This window comes from Magnolia sinica, chromosome 3 (assembly GCF_029962835.1).
Source record: "Magnolia sinica isolate HGM2019 chromosome 3, MsV1, whole genome shotgun sequence".
Lineage (NCBI taxonomy): Eukaryota > Viridiplantae > Streptophyta > Magnoliopsida > Magnoliales > Magnoliaceae > Magnolia > Magnolia sinica.
In genome coordinates, this window is record NC_080575.1 from 108752202 (window position 1) to 108771794 (window position 19593).

General features: G+C 39.4%; 1 protein-coding gene across 1 annotated transcript in view; it reads left to right on the forward strand.

The window, feature by feature from the left end:
• Positions 1 to 18603, forward strand: part of LOC131240640 (CLIP-associated protein-like) — a 37427-nt gene extending 18824 nt beyond the window's left edge. The window contains exons 7-21 of the mRNA XM_058239002.1: positions 446 to 543; positions 2523 to 2597; positions 2680 to 2748; positions 2826 to 2911; positions 3003 to 3120; positions 10358 to 10456; positions 10531 to 10891; positions 11123 to 12945; positions 13141 to 13242; positions 14731 to 14835; positions 14984 to 15058; positions 15158 to 15226; positions 15328 to 15396; positions 17808 to 17909; positions 18170 to 18603. Of these exons, the coding sequence (XP_058094985.1) occupies positions 446 to 543; positions 2523 to 2597; positions 2680 to 2748; positions 2826 to 2911; positions 3003 to 3120; positions 10358 to 10456; positions 10531 to 10891; positions 11123 to 12945; positions 13141 to 13242; positions 14731 to 14835; positions 14984 to 15058; positions 15158 to 15226; positions 15328 to 15396; positions 17808 to 17909; positions 18170 to 18331 (3413 nt within the window). The 3' untranslated portion in view covers positions 18332 to 18603. The remainder of the gene's footprint in view (positions 1 to 445; positions 544 to 2522; positions 2598 to 2679; positions 2749 to 2825; positions 2912 to 3002; positions 3121 to 10357; positions 10457 to 10530; positions 10892 to 11122; positions 12946 to 13140; positions 13243 to 14730; positions 14836 to 14983; positions 15059 to 15157; positions 15227 to 15327; positions 15397 to 17807; positions 17910 to 18169) is intronic.
• The last annotated feature ends 990 nt before the right edge of the window (positions 18604 to 19593 follow it).

Below are 19593 nucleotides of genomic sequence, written 5' to 3' on the forward strand. Positions count from 1 at the left end.
CTCTTGATTAATTTAGAGTAACGATTGCGTTCTATCAACTACCTGGAGAAATCTACCTCTACCTCTACCTCTATGCATAATTCTAGCTTGCTTGATAGCCCGACCCTTGTTTTCTGAATTTTGGATTTCTCTAAGGCTCTGAGCTCTATCGACTTCATGCGATGTAAAGCAATAACACATAATGTGATCCTTTTTTCGCAATTCCTTAGACACACTATTCCTGTCTTCTAATTTGAAGTTTAGCACTTGGCTGATGACATGGAAAATGTGATCTTATTGATCTAATACAGTCAATTCGTTTTTGTTGGATAATGTGTTGTAAACAGCTCCGTTTGTTACTAATGTCTACTTTGAAGTAAGTTCTCTTTGGCTACATTCATTATCCCATTTCATGTGATATTCACATCAGCATTTATGTGTTTTTTTATTTTTTTATTTTAATCAGGTGCTGCTGATTATCCGTCTTTCCCTACGCTTTTGAAGCAACTTGTTGCTCCCCTATGCACTCAGTTATCTGATCGGCGATCTAGCATAGTAAAACAGGTCTGATAATGCTTTTCTGGACCAGTACTGTTAGTTTTTAGTTCAAAATTTATCTCAATAACTTTTCATGGTTCTTACGGCCAAGTTTGATGTTCTGACTAGACCACAAACAATACAATTGTAGTCATCCTTGTCCAGCTTCTCAAGGACATAACTTCTTTTTCGTCAGAAGCCACATTTTTATTTTGTACATTTTCTGGAACTGATTATGGAGCTTTGCTAAGCGCAACTGGGCGTGCAATAAAGCTCATGGGCATGTCACACATGTGCCAGTATCACATACACCCGCGGGATCTGATCCATCCATCCGCTTGGTCTGACCTTCTACATGTTTTCCCAAAAATAAAATCCGATCCAGTCAGTGTGGGGGCCCCAATATTGGAAACAGGAGGATGGGTGGTTTGAGCTCCTTGCTCTTGTATTTTTGTATATTTTTTTTTTTTCTGCATTTTGGCCCATTGGCCTTCTAATAAATTTATTCACCGTTCAAAAAAAAAAAAAAAAGCAGTTCCTGACACTTGGGGTTGTTTTTTGTGAAAGCTAGTTTCATACTGGTTTCGTTACATTCAAGAAACATGTGGGGCTGTCACTTGGGTTGTTTAGTGTTTGCCTCTTATGGACTCAAACTAGGAATGCGTTAATTCAATGCAGGGGCATTTTCACACCGGGCTCGAGTGGGGTTGCCTATGGGATGTAGGGACACACTCGGGGTGGGCGGCCCGTATGAGGCCGGCCCCACCCGTGTGAGGCGGTTGGCTTGTGTGAAGCGGAACCCATGTGAAGTGGGACCCACGAGGGGGTTTTGGCGGAGGTCCTAACCCATGTGATGTGGGGCCTGGGTTATGTGATAAAGGGTTTGATTCACCATGCTCTATCAGTTCGAGCTTTTAGAGCAAGTTGTCAATTGTTCCCGCATCAAGGTGGTATCGGAGCAGGAGGTCTCGTGTTCGAGACTTCTCATCGGGGGTGATTAATGCATGGATATTTTCACACCGGGCTCGAGTGGCGTGGCCTGTGGAATGGTTTGAATAAATTACAACATTTTTTGATCCATTCTTGTTTTTAGCTAGGGGAAGGTCGTCTGGCGGGCCCACATGCTTCCCGAACCAAAACTAACAGGAATTCATATGCTTATTCACCCATAATGACCCTAAAAGATCCAAAAGACTTTGATAGATATCAGGCATAGGTGTTTTAGAATTGACTTGTCACCTGCAATAATTTGTAGTCAGCATCTTTCATGATTAATTCTGGCTCTTGGCAAATAAAAAAAATGGGACGCTTCTATTTTATTGAAAAGATGCAGGTATGGAACACTAGATAGAGGCAACCCGTTGGTTATGGCTTGAATTTTGCTTTCCAATTATGCTTTTAGAATTTTGGTTTCCTATTTTACCCTTGACAAATTTGTTGATTGTAACCAACCTATGTAATAGACTATTAGATAGCACTTGATTGTAATCAACCTATTGAGTAGTTGACTGCATTGCACCTGTGGGAGTTTTCTGCTCTTATTGCCAGTCCCAAGCGCCTTAAAAAAATGCCGGTTCCAAGCTAGATAATGGAGAAGGGTTGTGTCAGGCTGGCAGCCGGTGTCAAACGTATGCCACAACTTCCAACATGAATCCAAAACTATGGCATTCTAATAGAGTGGAATGGTGGAAAAGATTCCCCAATTTGTTGGGATAAGGCTTATATGATGATGATGATGAATTGTACCCTTGAAAATGTATATGTATGTACATACAAATGTACATGCATGCAGATGCACGCATATTGTTAAATTTCTTTATCTATGACATATTTCTAGTATAATTTTGAAATTGCATTGCATTTTCTGGATTTCTTGTTAGATTTCCCGTTCTGTTCATTTATCTATGGCTATGTGGAAAGTTGATGTCAGCATTTCATGTGATAGTGGCATAGAGTTTCATAGTGTATTTTTTGAAATGTTGCTGACTGGGCTTCTCTTTCTCTAGGCTTGCCATCTATTATGCTTATTATCAAAGGAACTTTTGGGTGATTTTGAAGCTTGTGCTGAGATGTTCATTCCGGTAAGATCACCTTTTGTTCACTGATTATTGTGGTCTTAACATATCCTAATAGTTTTGTGGCTGTCTCTGCAACCTCTTTCAGGTGCTTTTCAAGCTGGTGGTCATAACTGTGCTTGTAATTGCAGAGTCTGCAGATAACTGCATAAAAACGGTATGAATCTTGCAGGACATTATCTTACATGAAATGGTTTCTGATTAAGTTTTTATAGTTGCTTATATTCTTTTCAGATGTTACGTAACTGCAAAGTTGCCCGTGTACTTCCTCGGATAGCTGATTGTGCAAAGAATGATCGAAATTCGGTGCTCCGTGCCAGGTATGCATATTCCTAATGCCATGTGTAGCTTATGACTGGTTCAGTTACTGTTCATTCTCTCTCCATTTCTCAACATATCATGTCATTGCAGGTGTTGTGAATATGCGCTACTTATCCTAGAGTATTGGGCTGATGCACCGGAGATACAACGATCAGCTGATCTTTATGAAGATCTTATAAAGTGTTGTGTTGCAGATGCAATGAGTGAGGTAGTACTGTGCTGTGGTTTTTCTCAGCTCAGATTTGCTAGAAGAAAGAGAAATAGATGTGGGGCTTGCTTCTTTCCTAGATTAAATTTTCCATACCTTTGCATGTATGTTCTTATGCTTGTTCAATTGCACATTTTGCTACACCTCTTGCTCCCGTCTACTATACTCTGATCCTTCAGAGAAAATGGAGTACCTCCGTCAGAGACCTGGTTCCTTGGACACAGAGATGGATATGGGATCCCCCTTCCTAAAGACTTTAAATCTACATATACTGGGATTTTGAACAAAAAAGTGATAGTTATAGCAAATCTTACCAGCTGGGCAACACATTCAACCTGTGATAAGGAAGTATTTTAGCATGGCTATACTTATGAGCAGTGTACCCTATCCTTGCCATACTCTTATCTCAGAATTTGGATGTTAAGGATCAGTCAGAGCCTGATCCTTGCCATAATACCTGTATCTGTACTTGCCCTTCTGTCTGTTACATGTTTTATTCTTCTTTCTCCGCTCATTTTTCTCATGCTTTTTGTTATGAAGCATTGACTTCTTGTGGAAGTGCTGTTGAAAAAAGAAAAGTTGTGGAAGCCAATTTTTTGTCGTAGTCCACTTCTAATTATTAAAATTTTGTGATGCAAGTAGGACAAAAGTCTAAAGACTGCAAAACATTTTGAGATGCTTCAAAATGATTTCAGGTTAGAGGGGTAATTGACAAAAAAAAGTGTTCTGCTATAGGGTGAAGAAGTTCATTGCTGGCAGAATTGTTTGGGTGCAAAGCAGGAAGGTTACTGTTTACTTATCTTGGACTCTCCTTGTGCATGATTAATCCAGCATAACTTCTTTGAGATGTGGTGGAGGAGATGACTCTTCCCTTTACAAAGTAGTTATTTATGTTTTGGGGGCCAATTTACACTTACTAAATCGATGCTATCAAATATGCTGATTTACTTACATGCTGCGTTTTCTCTATGCGAGTAGCATAATCAATAGGTTGGAGAGGTTGCCAAGGGACTTTATTTGGAATGGAATGGAAAATAGGCATAGGCGGTAGGTGTTTAACCCTAAGAAGCAAGGAGGAGGCTACGAATAAAACAATGAAGATTATGAACCTATAGGTAAATAATCTCAAGCCACCATGGTCAGTGCGAGGGAGGGTGGGGGGTTATGTTTCGGCCTCATCTCGATACAGGCCTATAAGGCTTCCAAAGGAGTAGCCTTTGGAGTTGCGGTGATGTGGACCAGCTTTTGGGAGGATAATTGGTACGGAAATGCTTTATTGTACATGGCACTTGATACATTCTACTAGTAGGCCCCACACAAGCCAATGAATGGGCCCTATGATAAGAGATTTGGGCCCCACAATATGCCAGGACGGTTTTGTGGACCCTGATAATGGTTTGAACAATCTGTGGGCCCATTTGAGTGGTTGATTTGTTTGTATACCCTAGACATGATACAATTAAACTGTGACTGTACCAAGGTATTCCAAAACAAATATGTAATGATAATGGTTGGTAATCATTACGCGTTACAAGGCCGTAATGGCCGAAATGGAAAAAATGGCCTGTAAAGGTCCGTATGGGTCTGAAATAGGTTTTTGGCCGTAACGGTAATGGAGGTGACTGTTAGGGCTACCATTACCATTATGGAATACCTTAGACTACACAAGTCTAGAGTTAGTTCATCGTGAATTGTTTAACAAGTTATCCTTTAGTATTTTGTTACCTATTTTGTGGACCATTTTTCAAGTACCAAACAATGCCAAAATTTGATGAAATTTGTCCCATTTCAGAGTTTATTGCGTTAGCTTTCATAAGAAACCAAGTTCAAGCAATTCTAATGTTTATGGATATTTTAGTTAGTTTTAATGTTTTACAGAAACAACAGTTAGAATAAGAAGTAATTAAGGGTTAGGATTATATTAGGACTTTCTTTTGCTTTGAGAAAAAAAGTATGTAAACATGTAAAGAGTCCTCGTGAATAGTTGAATAAAAAAAATTGGGAGTGATCCCTTGAAACTTGTTGTGTTGTTCAATACCAAGCATGGTATGATATTATGCTCATATAAGGTGTTATGCTTGGTATCTTATTGGTAAGAATGAGATTTAAATTTGTGAATATAGTTGTTTATTTTTTTAAATTGTTGAATTTAGATGTTCTTGAAGTGTCAAGAGTGAGTTTGCAAGCTAATCATGACCATCCAAGGGTTGTTTTCTTGTGCTGGTACTGCTAGCCAGAGTGGTGGAGGTTGGTAAATGTTATTGGTTGTCTAGGGCATGGTCGTGTGGACCCTGAATGTTCAAAGGGACCTAAGAGGCGTGACAAGGTGCTTCTCAATGCAATCTTTCTATGTTCCTCTCATGGGGGTGAGACTGAACTTGGGGATGGATAATTCCTCACCTTCACATCCCTCTTGAGATGATATTTGGGTTGTATCTTTCTCCCTTTCATTTTAATTAATCAACATTGCAAATAAGACAAGCTTATGCTATGAGGGAGCAGGATAGGATGGTTTGGAACAAAGGGCAAATCGTGGCGCTTCTCAGTTCCTCTTTTTATAAAATGCTCCAGCCATCATTTGTGGGAGAGAAATGTGTTCATACGTCATATATTTGGTCCTATGCATGGATATGAATATCGATATCGTATTGGCCGATTTTGCCGTGTTGTATTCGTATCGACACGAGCCAATACCCGATACGAGGTCGTATCGGTCTGATATGAAAAATTGACCCGTATTGGCACCGATACAGTGCGGATACGCCTATAAAAGCCCAATTTTGATTTTGATTTTGATTTTGATTTTTTTTTCAAAATTTCACTCTTCTTCTCTTCTTATTTTCATTTAAACCATGGAAGAAGCTTAAAAACTTATTTTAGGCTAGATCTAAACCAACTTTGGGATCGAAACAAATGATTTGAATGGGATATGACAAAAGTGAAGTGGACTATTATGGGAAAAATCGGAAAGAAGGGTAAACCTTCACTATCTTTTTTATATTTTCATCTTTCTTTTTTTTGGGTTGTATTTCAATGTAATGAGCCATTGTTCACCAAATCATGCTTGATTTGTGTTTAATTAGAGCCCATTTAGTTGACCTTCAATAAGTCAATCAACAGTCAACATTCTCATCAAGGAATGGTCCGATACACCATTGAATGCATGGTCAAAATACCAAAAAAATGATAGATTCTTGAATATCTCATTTTTTCCTAATTTTCTAATATTTTCCATATTATTTTACTTTTTTAAAAAATTGACCAATATGGGCTGATATGACGCCGATACCGATACGCGACGCCGTATCATATCTTTTTTCTGCCGGCTGATACGCCGACCGATGCCAACATTCATAACCATGGTCCTATGGTGCCCCTCCAAAAGTAGCGGCTTTTGTTTGGTTAGCTGGGAGAAATATGGTTTTGACTGTTGACAATCTTTTTAAAAAAAGGTCAATGGTGATACCCAACATGTGCATGCAGTGCTTGACAAATGCGAATCAGTAGACCATATCATCATACACCGCCCTTATTCTCAAAAGGTGTGTGCTAGCTTCCCTAGTCTTTTTAAAGTGCTGTGGGTGATGCCGGGAACAAGTGGTGACCTTCTCTTGGCATGGCATGATGTAGGGATAGGGAAAGAACGAAGGGTTATTTGGAGACTGGCTTTGATGGTGCACTTTTGGGCTCTTTGTGGGAAAAAGGAATGGTTATCGTTTTCAGAATATGGGAAGCTTGGCATTGGAGACAGTGGAATGGGCCTCTTGTATAAAGGAGTTTGAGGATTGTAATTTTCCTCTATAGGTTGGATTGTAGTCTTTTGTGTTCTTTTGGCGCCTTCCTTAATAAAATGTCACTATCTTTCAAAAATAAAAATAAAAAATAAAAAAAGAGAGAGAAAAAAAAGAAAAAGAAAAAGAAAAGTTTATACATCTTCTGTGCCCAGTGTCCTCTGTGTTGCGTAATGAGTTGTGTTTTTCTGACTTAGCTGGATGCCATTTCTGACTAATCTTTTTTGTAAATCAATGAATGAAAGCTTTTTTAACAGCAGGACGAGAGAAGCATATTGCAAGAAGGGGAAAGAATTTCTGAATGACAGGGTACCCCTGGAGACCTCTCATGGGCTAGAACACTACAATACTTCCTCACGGGCTAGAAATTCCTCTCCAGTATCGCCTACTGGAGAGGAATTAAAGGTTTATTCGTTTGTTTGTTTGTTTGTTTTTCCCTGTTTTTGATGGATAGCAAACTTCCCAAGGAATGGTTACAAAATGGGAACTGAGTTTGCATACGAGGAGAGGAACATCAAACACCATCCCTATCAACAGAAAAAGGAGCGCAGGTAACAGAGTTGAGTATTGCCCAATTTCTTTGAGGTGAGGATGAGAATGGTCTCGCATAATTGGGTTGTGTGGAATAAGTGACGTCTTCTGTTGTAATGTGGAATGGGTATTAAAGTTATTCGGGATGTCAAGAAGGCATTCAGAATGAGGATGCTTTTGATAATGGTCTTGATGAGGACAAAATGGTTGGACTGTATGAAGGGTAAATATGTGGGCAAGACTAATTTATCAGAGGTGGTTAAACCCAAGTCTTGCTCTTGTTCCTGGGGAGAATAGGTTTAGTTGATAGAAGTTTTCTTGTTAGTTTCTAGATGACTTGTGGGGTCATGGCACTGTCAACCATTTAAGGATTATTGGTGGGGGGATGAGCACCTAAGGAATCTTGCATCCAATATTTGTTCAGATGGGATTAGAAATTTCCAGGGTAAAGATGCCTGGAGGACGGATGGATCTGGAAACCTGGAGTTAGCCAATATCTGCGTCTATCTGGTGCAAGATATGGTTCATTAGGATATCAAGTCCTCTCATAATCAGGACAAACTGGTTTGGACATTAGGACCTAGTGGGGAAGCTTCACAACTAGATCAGCATGCAATTATCAGATGGTGAGGGGTCAGATATGGGCTAGCTAACCATGGTGGGTATGGAGCGAGGACTTGCCTCTTAAAACTTCTTTCTTCCTATGGAAAGCTTTGCAAGGAAAAATTCTGGTCAATTGTTCCATACAAAAGCTCGGCATCCCTCTTGCTTCCATATTTTATGCCGAGATAATCATGCAATATGGGATGCAAATCACGTTCTTAGCTTTGGTGGTTTAGCATGAGGTATGGGGCAGCTTTGGCGTTATCATGGATATTCCTCATTTAGTGGTTTATCCTTTCTTCTAAGGTGCAACATGTGGTTTTGCAAGGCATCCTGTAAAAAACAGTTCTCCTGGATCATCAGTCTGCTGCTGGGCTTCATTGCTTGGGAAATATGGAAGGAGTGAGAGCAGTGCAGATCAGTGTTTTAAATAGTTACACTGTAGCATGTAGCTTACACTATGTAGCATAGCATAGCCTTAATGCCACATAGCTCATGAAAATAGCTTAAGTCATATGTAGCCTACGCTACATCATAATTCGCATATGCTACATGTTATGTAGGCTATGCTACATGCAATATAGCTCACATGATGTTTTCAATGATTTGTTACATTTTTCCATTTCCAATAAAAATTAGTTAACCTTTTTAATGGTTTTAGTAAAATAATATAAATAACAATATTAAATCAGTTTCATTGCTCTTTCTTTACCCCTGTACTTAATCATTGCCCTTTCCTATTACTTTAGGTTGCATTTTGTTGCACCAAATTTTATGAAAATTTGTTAAATTTCACTATTAATCAGTCTAGTCTGGTAAAGAATATCATGACATTGGTGCAACCAAGCACCTTGATTAAAAATCTAGAAGTCGCGTGTAGCTTACGCCTCACGCTTCAAAGGGGTGAACACTATGCTACACGCTAATAGGCTATTCACTATTTAAAACACCATTGCGGATATCAAGGTATAAAGAGGCATTCATCATTTGTTGTTAAAAAAGTTATACGCTAGGAATGCAGTTTTTTTTTTTTTTTTAAATAAGTAATCAATCAGAAATTTAAAGCTGCAGACTAGGTCAATAGTGTTAAGGAAATTTAAAGTTGCAGATTGGGCCTATAGTGCTAGGGAAGCTTATTTTTACAAAATGGATTTGCTTTCCATCTGGATGCCTGGAATTGAATGTAGATGGGGTGTATCATGGGAACCTACAGAATTGGGGAGGTGTGTTGTATTTGGAGATGACAACTGTAATCTCAGTTTTGCTTTTGATCTAACTTAATTGTGGAATTTATGGCACTCTTGGATGTTCTTTGGTTGTGCAAGCAGCATAATCTTTCCATTGTTGGAGTACAATAGTATAATGGTGTGGACATGAGCCTTAATCAGATCTCTTTAACTTGGAATGAAATGATTGAAATCAGAGGCTAAAAATCTAATTTTCCAGTTGCATGTTAATTTATCTCATATGTTTAGAGAACTTTGTCGCTGATCCCTTTGAAAATTGTGCCTGTGATTTGGAACAAAGACTAGCTGGTTGAAGCTGCCTTCAAAAGTTAACTTGCTTGTTTTTCTTATAAATATGGGATTCAAATATTCGACATAAATGGTTATCCTTTGTGTGTTTTTGTTTGCTCTCTCCTCAATTTTGTATTACTTATTAGCTTTATTGGTAAATATTGAGGTGGTACTGTCCACTTTGACAAAAGAACATTAAAAAAAGAAAAAAGGAAAGTACTTGATACAAATATTGGGAATGATCATGTAATTTTTGTAAATTATCCACCGTGAGAACCTTCTTCAACCTTCTTCATACCGACCAAGCAAATGCAATAACTCTATTCTCAGTTCTCACCCCCCAATGACCTAATAAATTCGGTGGGGCATTTCCATGTTCTTGTCTCAGGAACGTGGATCGCACCATAGAATGACCTGACTGAAAACCTTCCTGAACTCTCCCATTTCCACACTCAAGGATCCTTCCCCTTTCCCAATCGCTTCTCTCCTTTGACAGCAGTTTCCAGATCTTATAGTTTCTGTGATTTTATATCAATAGAGTTTGCCCCATGTGTTAGTTGCTATCTAAGCCTTATACCAATTAATGGGGGTTGGTCGGCTACGCGAGTCTGGTTCTGCCATAACACTATCAAGGGCCATATGCCCTAGTCATGAAAGTGATGCTCTTTTACTAACAATTTTTTCATACCAAATAAATGTCTTTGACATTTTATTTTCAGTCTTCCGCTTACCTAATGAGCAATTGTTTTCACAAAATTTCATTATGTACTTGACAAACTTACTGGAACCATGTAGGTACGATCAACTGCAAGGACTTGTTATCGAATGTTCACAAAAACCTGGCCAGAGCGTTCCCGGCGCTTGTTTTCATCCTTTGATCCTGTCATACAAAGGGTATCTGTTTTCATACTGAAATCCCTGTATGCCCTTGTGGCAACTTGTTGTCTAATATGCTGTGCTTTGAACAGCTAATAAATGAAGAAGATGGGGGTGTGCATAGAAGATATGCTTCTCCTTCGCTTCGTGAGAGAGGTGTGCAGCCGCCTCGCACTCAATCTCAGACACCTACTACAAATTTACTTGGGTATGGAACTTCTGCTATTGTCGCGATGGACAGGACTGCTAGCATCACTTCAGGAACATCTCTCACATCTAGTGGTGTGCTTCTATCACAAACAAAGCCAATTGCTAAAGGTGGAGAAAGAAGCCTTGAAAGTGTGCTGCATGCAAGCAAACAGAAGGTTACGGCTATTGAGAGCATGCTTAGAGGTGGTAGTATATCTGAGAAGCTTAATTCTTCTGCTACCCGCTCAACTAGTTTGGATCTAGGTATACAATGAATCATGTTCGTGACTGCCAAATACTATTTTTTCAGATTAGTTCCTTTTTCTTATTCACCGAATCATGAATGAATTTCGCTACTTCGGATTAGTTCCCTTGTCATAATCATCTATCAAATAGAGGAAATAAAAATCACTTCTATGAGTTGACAGAACGATTTAATTTGGTTGAACCATTTATATGAACAGCTAAACCTTCCTTTTATTGCTCCTAGTGCAGGAGTTGACCCTCCATCAGCTCGTGATCCACCGTTTCCTCCAGCTGTTCCTGCTACGGACCATCTCCCATTACAGAAATCATCATTGGCTGATTCTGCTGCAGCTAATATTGCTAGAGGTAGTGTAAACAATGGTGGCTCTATTGTCTCTGACCTCATTACTCCTCGGGTTCAAGCTTCCAAAGAGTCTGGAAAAGTATCATATTTCAGTCATCTGACGAATGACTCTTTGTCAGCCCTATCATTGTCCTACACAGCTAGAAGATCTTCTGAAAGGCTGCACGAGAGAAGTTCCATTGAGGATGCTGATATAAGGCCGATCAGGCATTTTACAGACATGCACATTGATAAGCACTACCTGGATACTCCTTATAAAGATGCCGCTTTTAGGGTTTCACAGAACAGTTACATTCCTAATTTTCAGAGGCCACTTTCAAGAAAGAACGTAACTGGGAGGACACCTGCCATTACTAGAAATACTTTTGAGGATACTCAACTCTCAGTTGGTGATATGTCTAGCTACATGGATGGCCCGTCTTCTCTTAGTGAGGCTCTTACTGAGGGGCTGAGTCCTAGTTCTGATTGGGGTGCTCGGGTTTCAGCTTTTAACTATCTTCGGACTTTGCTGCAGCAGGGGCCCAGAGGCATTCAAGAAGTTACACAGAGTTTCGAAAAGGTAATGAAGCTGTTTTTTAGGCACTTGGATGATCCTCACCATAAAGTCGCTCAGGCAGCTCTTACAACACTAGCAGAGATTGTTCCAGCTTGCAGAAAGCCTTTTGAAAGTTATGTTGAAAGGATCTTACCTCATGTCTTTTCACGATTAATTGACCCAAAGGAGTTGGTTAGGCAACCATGTTCAACAACCTTGGAACTTATCGGCAAGACTTATAGCATTGAATCCCTGCTACCTGCTTTGCTACGTTCACTGGATGAACAACGATCACCAAAGGCAAAATTGGCTGTCATCGACTTCGCTATCAATTCGTTTAACAAGCATGCATTGAATTCAGAAGGTGCTGGGAATAGTGGCTTCCTGAAGTTATGGCTTGCTAAGCTGGCACCGTTGGTGAATGATAAAAATACAAAGCTAAAGGAAGCAGCTATCACCTGTATTATCTCAATTTACTCCCATTTTGATTCAGTATCAGTCCTGAATTTTATTCTTAGTTTATCGGTTGAAGAACAGAATTCCTTAAGACGAGCACTTAAGCAGTATACACCTCGGATCGAGGTGGACCTCATGAACTATCTGCAGAACAAGAAAGAACGCCAACGTTCTAAATCTTTTTACGACCAGTCAGATGTTGTTGGAAGTTCTTCCGAGGAAGGATATGTTGGAACAACGAAGAAGAGTCACCTTTTTGGAAGGTATTCTTCTGGTTCAGTTGATAGTGATGGTGGGAGGAAGTGGAGTTCCATGCAAGAATCAACCCAGATCAGTGTCTCCATTGGTCAGTCAGCTTCTGATGAGACGCATGAGCAGTTGTATCAAAACTTTGAGGATGGCTCTAACACTGAGCGCCTTCTTAGTTCTAAAAGCAAGGATCTGAAGCACGAAGTTAATTTCATGGTAGATAATGCGGGATCCTGGACTAATCGTCCTGATAAGGTGGATCACAGTGTAGATTTTGAGAGTCATGTAGCGTCTCCACGCCTGGACATCAATGGACTGGATGGATTGGTGACATCTGATCAGTTAGAAGCTATAGGTTTAAGGATTGACAGTGAAGCTAATCTGGAGCTTAATCATGAGAAGATCACTACTACAAAGAATAACCCTGCGGCAGACTCTCAACCTAGCATTCCTCAACTTCTTCACCAGGTGAGCTCTAGAAAACTGAAGCTGAGATCAGTTCTCCTTCCACTGAAAAATACTCATTTTCTCACCCTGCTTGTATACCAAAGCAATTGTTGTAATTTTTCTTTGTTTAACAATATCGATTTGTTGTGCCTTTGTTGATTTTCTAGAAAACTGTGTGATACATTGTAGTCATAAGGTAATTTCTGCCCTTTGTAGATATGCAATGGCAATGATGAGAATTCAATTACAAGTAAACGCAGGGCACTTCAGCAATTGGTTGAAGCTTCTGTAGCTAATGATTACTCTGTGTGGAACAAGGTGCGGTTATATTTTCAGATTTAAATGTCTGATTACTATTTTTTCCATGATAATTCTCCATGACAGGATATCTTTCCTTTTCTTTTCAATTTTATTCGGTCATCATTTCCATAGCAAAATGAAAATCCTCTTGTTCCTTGCTAATTGCCAAATTTTGCTCCGTAGAGCAAAGGAAAAATTCATCTATGTATCTGCTTTGCCTTCTAGGATATGGCTTAGATGATGATGACGATGATGACTGCCTTGCCTTCTGGTGAATCATGTTCTTCATTCTTTACATTATCAACTTTATTTCTTTGTCACTGTCACCCTTATCTGATTTTAGTTTACCAATTCCTTTTGGGTGACAGAAAGATCCTTGAGTTATTATTTTTGTGCCTAACCAGGTGAGGGGTTGATTCTAGCTTCTAAGTTGAATGGCATAAATTGGCATCCTTCAACTAACATACAAAGAAACTATTATTATGAAGTTCAGTTAGCCAACCAAATCATGGTTGGATAAGAATGACTGAACATGGTGACGTAGTACTGGTATGGTTGCCCTGATATGTTTTTGCAATGCCCAGACTAAATAATAGTACTGAAATAGTTTGGTAAGTAATGGAGTGGGGAAGGACCTGAAAGGACTTGGCTCAAGGTGATGAGAAGGACATGAAGGCTTGTGCGCTTCTGAGGATGGTTCCTGAGTGTAACAGGTCTCTTTTAGCTGGTCCCAGATATCTGGGACATGGCTAAGAGGGTATGATTTTGTTAATAGATCTAAATCACTACTTGCCTACAGCATCTTCACCCTACTTGTGTACTGTTCCCCAATACTTCGATCTAATGCTTTGTGTTGTGTCAGACTAGGTTTCATTATACTTCACTAATGTGTTCCTGATACTTTACAAAACAAGTGGATGGATTAAAAACTGATCAATGGTCTGCCCCTTCATGCATTTCCTGAGAGTATATTGATTCTTGGATGAAATTTCTTAGCTCAAGATTTTTTACTTTTGGAATTTTGGAAAGTGATGCTAAATGTTTTATTTATTTATTTATTTATTTTGTTTAGTACAATTATTATTATTATTTCTTTTGAAGGATCAATGGTTATGTTCCCTTTCTTGCTGAAGCTGAATGTTTGTTTTTTGTGTGTTGGCCTGGGAAATTTGATTATATTGGTTAAATGTTTTTCATTTCCTTGGACCATACCCTCTATAACTAAAAATTATTAGGTCCAGGGATGCTTAAGTTGAAGCTCTTGTGAAATTGAAGGCAATCCTGATCAATTTACTGTAGGTTTCACTTAAAAAACTTTTTGTTCACGTGTACTTAGTTCTGAGGAGCAGGTAAATTTCCGAGATCTGCACATTTTCTTTTCGGCATATCATGGTGAAACATCACTGAATTCATGAGAACACATGGTATACCTAATCGATACAAGATGTGAAACATTTTTATTAGATTCTTTTTGTTTGCTAACAACAATTGGTATTTTTTCTGCAGTACTTCAACCAAATTCTGACAGCCATACTTGAAGTCTTGGATGATCCTGATTCTTCCATCAGGGAACTTGCTATTTCTTTGATACTTGAAATGCTCAATAATCAGGTCCATGAACTGCCTCTAGTCATTTTTCTTTTGCTTCTCTACGTGCTCTGCAAAGATACAAGTCCAAGACTGTCTTGTTCAATTCTTGAGCAGTCTTAGGATCTACATTGAAAATACTAATGATTTTCTGTACTATTGCTACTTTCAGAGAGAAGCAATGGAGGAATCTGTTGAAATTGTTATTGAAAAGTTGCTTCATGCTACCAAGGATATGATTGCCAAGGTATTGTGCTTTTCAGGAACTAGTTCTAAATGTATTTATCTTTATGCATCTTTCTTTCTTTTTTCTCATAAATTTTCCTTCATTTTCATCTGAATTTAGGTTTCAAATGAAGCAGAGCATTGTTTGACTATTGTTTTATCCCAGTATGATCCATACAGATGCCTTAGTGTACGTGCATAGCAAACACAACTCTTTTTATTGACTTCCATGAAATGTTAAGCTCAAGGTTTTCCAAATGTTCTCAGTTTAACTGGTTTCTTTGGTTGCAGGTTGTTGTCCCTTTATTGGTCAGCGAAGATGAGAAAACCCTTGTTACATGCATCAACTGTTTAACAAAGGTATTTATTTTGAACACCTCTTGATACCTTGCTGGACGATGAGTCATTGTCTACCTAGTGAACATTTACCGAGTGTGTATAACATCTGAGCCTTCCACAAGGTGAACTGGTGATGTATCCACAGGCCATTTGATCAGGTCCCAGATTATATCCCGTTGCTGTCTGACTGAAAATTGGTACCATCCAAGGGACCATGTTGAAAATATGGGCCAGATCAACTGTAAAAATTGAAGAACATGCCCATACAACCATCCATATTTAATTTATGGACCACATAAACTGTCCAGTTGAATATCAGGCCCATCTAACATCCAGATTGAAGATCTGAACCACATTCAAGGTCCAGATTGGCCTGATTGAATGCATGGACAATATGAAGAGTCCTGATAAAAATTGTGGCCTCATGCCCATTGATCCAGTTGGATCGCTTTGATTGACAACCGGCTAGACAGTGGGACCCACAAGTCCAGCCGCACTCATTTTTAGGTGTTACACACCAACCGTAAAATGTATATGAACTTGTACAAGTCATAAAACTCTTCCAAGCCATACGGTTGTGTATAATTTCCTGCAGTTGGGCTTGGTCTCTTTGGACTCTTTAATTTACTTCCATATATGGTTTTCTTAATTTTTATCACATAGGTAATTAAGACAAAATAAGAAAGGATTATATGCTACCAATTGGCTTTAAGCCTCATTTTCTATGAGTGGTAAAAAATGCTCCTTGTTGTTGTTGTTTTTCTTTTCTTTTCTTTTCTTTTCTTTTGAAGGATAAACTAAGGTGTTCTTTGGCTTATTTGAAGCATCTCAGATGGAAGTGAGAAAGCTATTAAAAGGTTGCCTATTCCAATCTGTTTCATTGTCTCCTGTTCAAAATGAAATGGATTGCATCAATCCGACATGATTTGAGAGCTACTGTCCACATGCAAAGAGGCCCTTAGTTTGACTGTCACTGTCCCATAGCATCAAGAAGATATCCTTCAGAAATGTCAATACGAAGTCTTTGTTCATTCCACAATTGCATCAAGGACAGCATAAGGCGATGGGATTGTGCTTGGAGAACGGATGATGGTCATGAGGAAAGGACTGGATGGTGGGCCTTTTCTTACTTTTCATTGCTGGCTTTGTACCAAAGTGGATAGCAAGTGATGTCGTGTCTCTGTTTGGCCTTTAGATATGGCCATGCTGGAGAATTGATGGAGACAGGTAAGTTAGAGAAGGGTGTTGAGGCTGATGAGATGGGTGTGAAAGCTATGGAGGAAAAAAGAAGGTAGAGAGGATTCTTTTTCTTTTTCTTTTCGGAATCTGGAGTCAATATGGAGTGAGAGGGGGAAATAGGGAAGTGATTTTGGGTTGAGTAAAACAAGAGACTGAGGGTTTTGTAAAAAAAGAAGAGAAGAAAAGGATTGAGGTTTTCTGGATAAAAAGAGAAGAAGAAGAGACTAAGAAGAGAAAAGAGAAAGGAGACAGTTTGAGAAGAGGATTTTTAGAGTTAGTGAAATGAGATTTATGGAGGAAAAAAATAGGGAAGAAGAGAAGACATGTATTCCATACTAGGAGATTTATGGAATATCTATGAGGATTCTAGAATCCTTCTAAATCTACAAGATTACTATTGGAAGACTATCTATGAAATTTCTAAAATATTTAGGATCCTATAATCCCGTAGAAATACATTATTATGAGAATGCCATCATCTAACAATCGTCCCTCAGCATTTACCAAATTACAAGATCAACCAAATGAAAAATAAGCCATTTTCTAGAATCCTGAGAAGAGCTTCTTTTTTGTTGCATTTCGCTTGCCTTTGTATCCACGACAGAGGAATGCTAGTTCACCCTCTCCAACTAAACCTATGGTCAAAGCTGGCATTGATCAATCATCTATAAAGAAGGTCAAGAAATAACATGAAATAGACCAAACAAATGGTCTATGGAGTAGACCAGGTCTAGTGATGGTTTTGCTTACATATATATTTTGATGCTGCAAAAGATCGATGGTGAAAATCTTGTTGAGGCTTCCCGTCCATCAAGGGCCTTAATGGATTCAGAGCTGAGAATTTGCCTGTGGATCCTGCTTTCACATCCTGTGCTTCTTGCTGTTTGATCCATTGCCTTTTCCAGATCCTCCTTGACAACTGGATTTCAAAGATCCACTTTAACTTTTTTTAGAGCATCATCCAGTGCTTAGATTTCCTAATCTTTGCAAATTAGGAAACATTATATTGAACTGAAAGTCCTTTTAGCCACCTATAGAAGCCCAAAATTAATATCATTTCCTCCCCCAGATTTGAAACCGTTGACAAGGCAAACAGGAATCGAATTTTCTTTTGTTGGTGCTGATTTTGTAATTGGTGTGTTTTGTACTATCCTTGCTGTTATGCTCACTTCAAGGCTCTTGCATCTCTTCAGCTTGTGGGGAGGCTTTCACAAGAGGAACTAATGGCTCAGTTACCTTCATTCCTTCCTGCTCTTTTTGATGCATTTGGGAACCCAAGTGCTGATGTCCGCAAGGTTAGCATGACCATCTTTGATCTATGATAGCCATGATATTTTCTTTTTCTTATCTTTTCACATTCTCTGGTGGAGAAAGCTTTCAAAATTCCCATCTCTTGTCAAAAAGGAAACCAGAGAAGACCTGAATATTATCATCTTATTATTAAGAACTCACCTATCTTTTGAAAATGGATCAAAATAGTCGTTGGTTGCTTCTGTCCGCATTACCACTGATCTCATCCTTTTGTGATTTGCTTTCTTTTGTGGGGCAATTGCAGACTGTGGTTTTCTGTTTGGTGGATATCTATATCATGCTTGGAAAAGCATTCTTGCCATATTTAGAGAGGCTTAACAGCTCGCAGTTGCGGCTGGTGACCATTTATGCCAACCGGATATCGCAAGCGAGATCGGGTGCTGCAGTCGATGTGAACCATGGTTAGGCTTGCTTGTCTCGAAGAAATCTTTGGTGTTTGTGGGTTTGGTTATTCCTTTTTTCCTTTAATATTTGTATATGTTTATTGTGTGAAAATATCCTTTTTGAGGGGAGGGAGAGCTTGGGTTGTGAGTGGTGTGTTTTTGGGATGTAAGAATCTTGGGGGTGGAAAACAAAATTGTGAAAATGGAACCCATACCCGTTTAGTGCCAAAGGGGAGATCCCCTTTTGGGTGTAATAACATTTTTTTGAAATACCGAAAACAGCGCATTTGGATTAGCCTCTCCCCCATCAACATGATTTAGAATGTGGGCGTTCCATCCATCAGGTGGGCCGCAGCATAAGAAGCCAATGGACATCGAGGCATTGAGCTGATCAACTGATCAACGGCATGAATGTTAAACTGGTTATGGATAGATGGGGATGGTCGGGATATTCACCATCTGTTCCAGTTTGGAATGCGTGCTGGCCCCTGCAGGGATATGGCTATGCCCAGAAGCGTGTGATTAGATCATGTCGTAGTGCACGTGATCTAGAACTTGGAATTTAGAGTGTTGCCATGGTTGCATCGGTTTGCTTGGACATTTCAATCAATCAATCTGAACCATCTATCAATTCTAGCTCACATTTGAGATACTAACATTCAAAATATGCACCGCTCAGATGGAATTTCCTAGAACAAATTGGAGGATTAACGCCAGTTGCCTGTGCTGCCAAACAGGAAGTTCCCTTAGGAAAAGCTACGCGGGGTCATCTATTTCACCAGTTCATGTTAGGACAGGAGCCCAAAATGACGTACATCCAAAACTCAAGAGGGACATGATAGGAAACAGTGGGGGATTGAGCAACGCCCACCAGTGAAGCATGTGTGTTTCAGTTCATCCTTGTGGAAGCGACCTTGCGAGCAGTTTGGATGGAATATAAAAAATCATTGTGGGATCTAAAAAGGGTATCAACTGTTTCTTATAGTTGGCCCACTTTTGGGTGTTGGATTCATCTCATTTTTGGGCTCCTGTCCTAACATGGGAGAATTTCTCACAAACATTGTGGCAGGGTATGAGCTTCTGCTTTCAGGAATCTCCCGTGTTGGCTGGGGCACGGTTAACTGGTGTATTGAGGACTGGGGGAGAGCACCTGAGCATTCCTCCTCATTCTGGAGAGCCACTAGTTTTCCAGGATCTAGTAACCCTACATGGTGAGCTTTGGCCAAGTGATCGAATCACCATAGATATTCAGTGAAACACGGTGGGATTTGACTGGGGCGTGCTG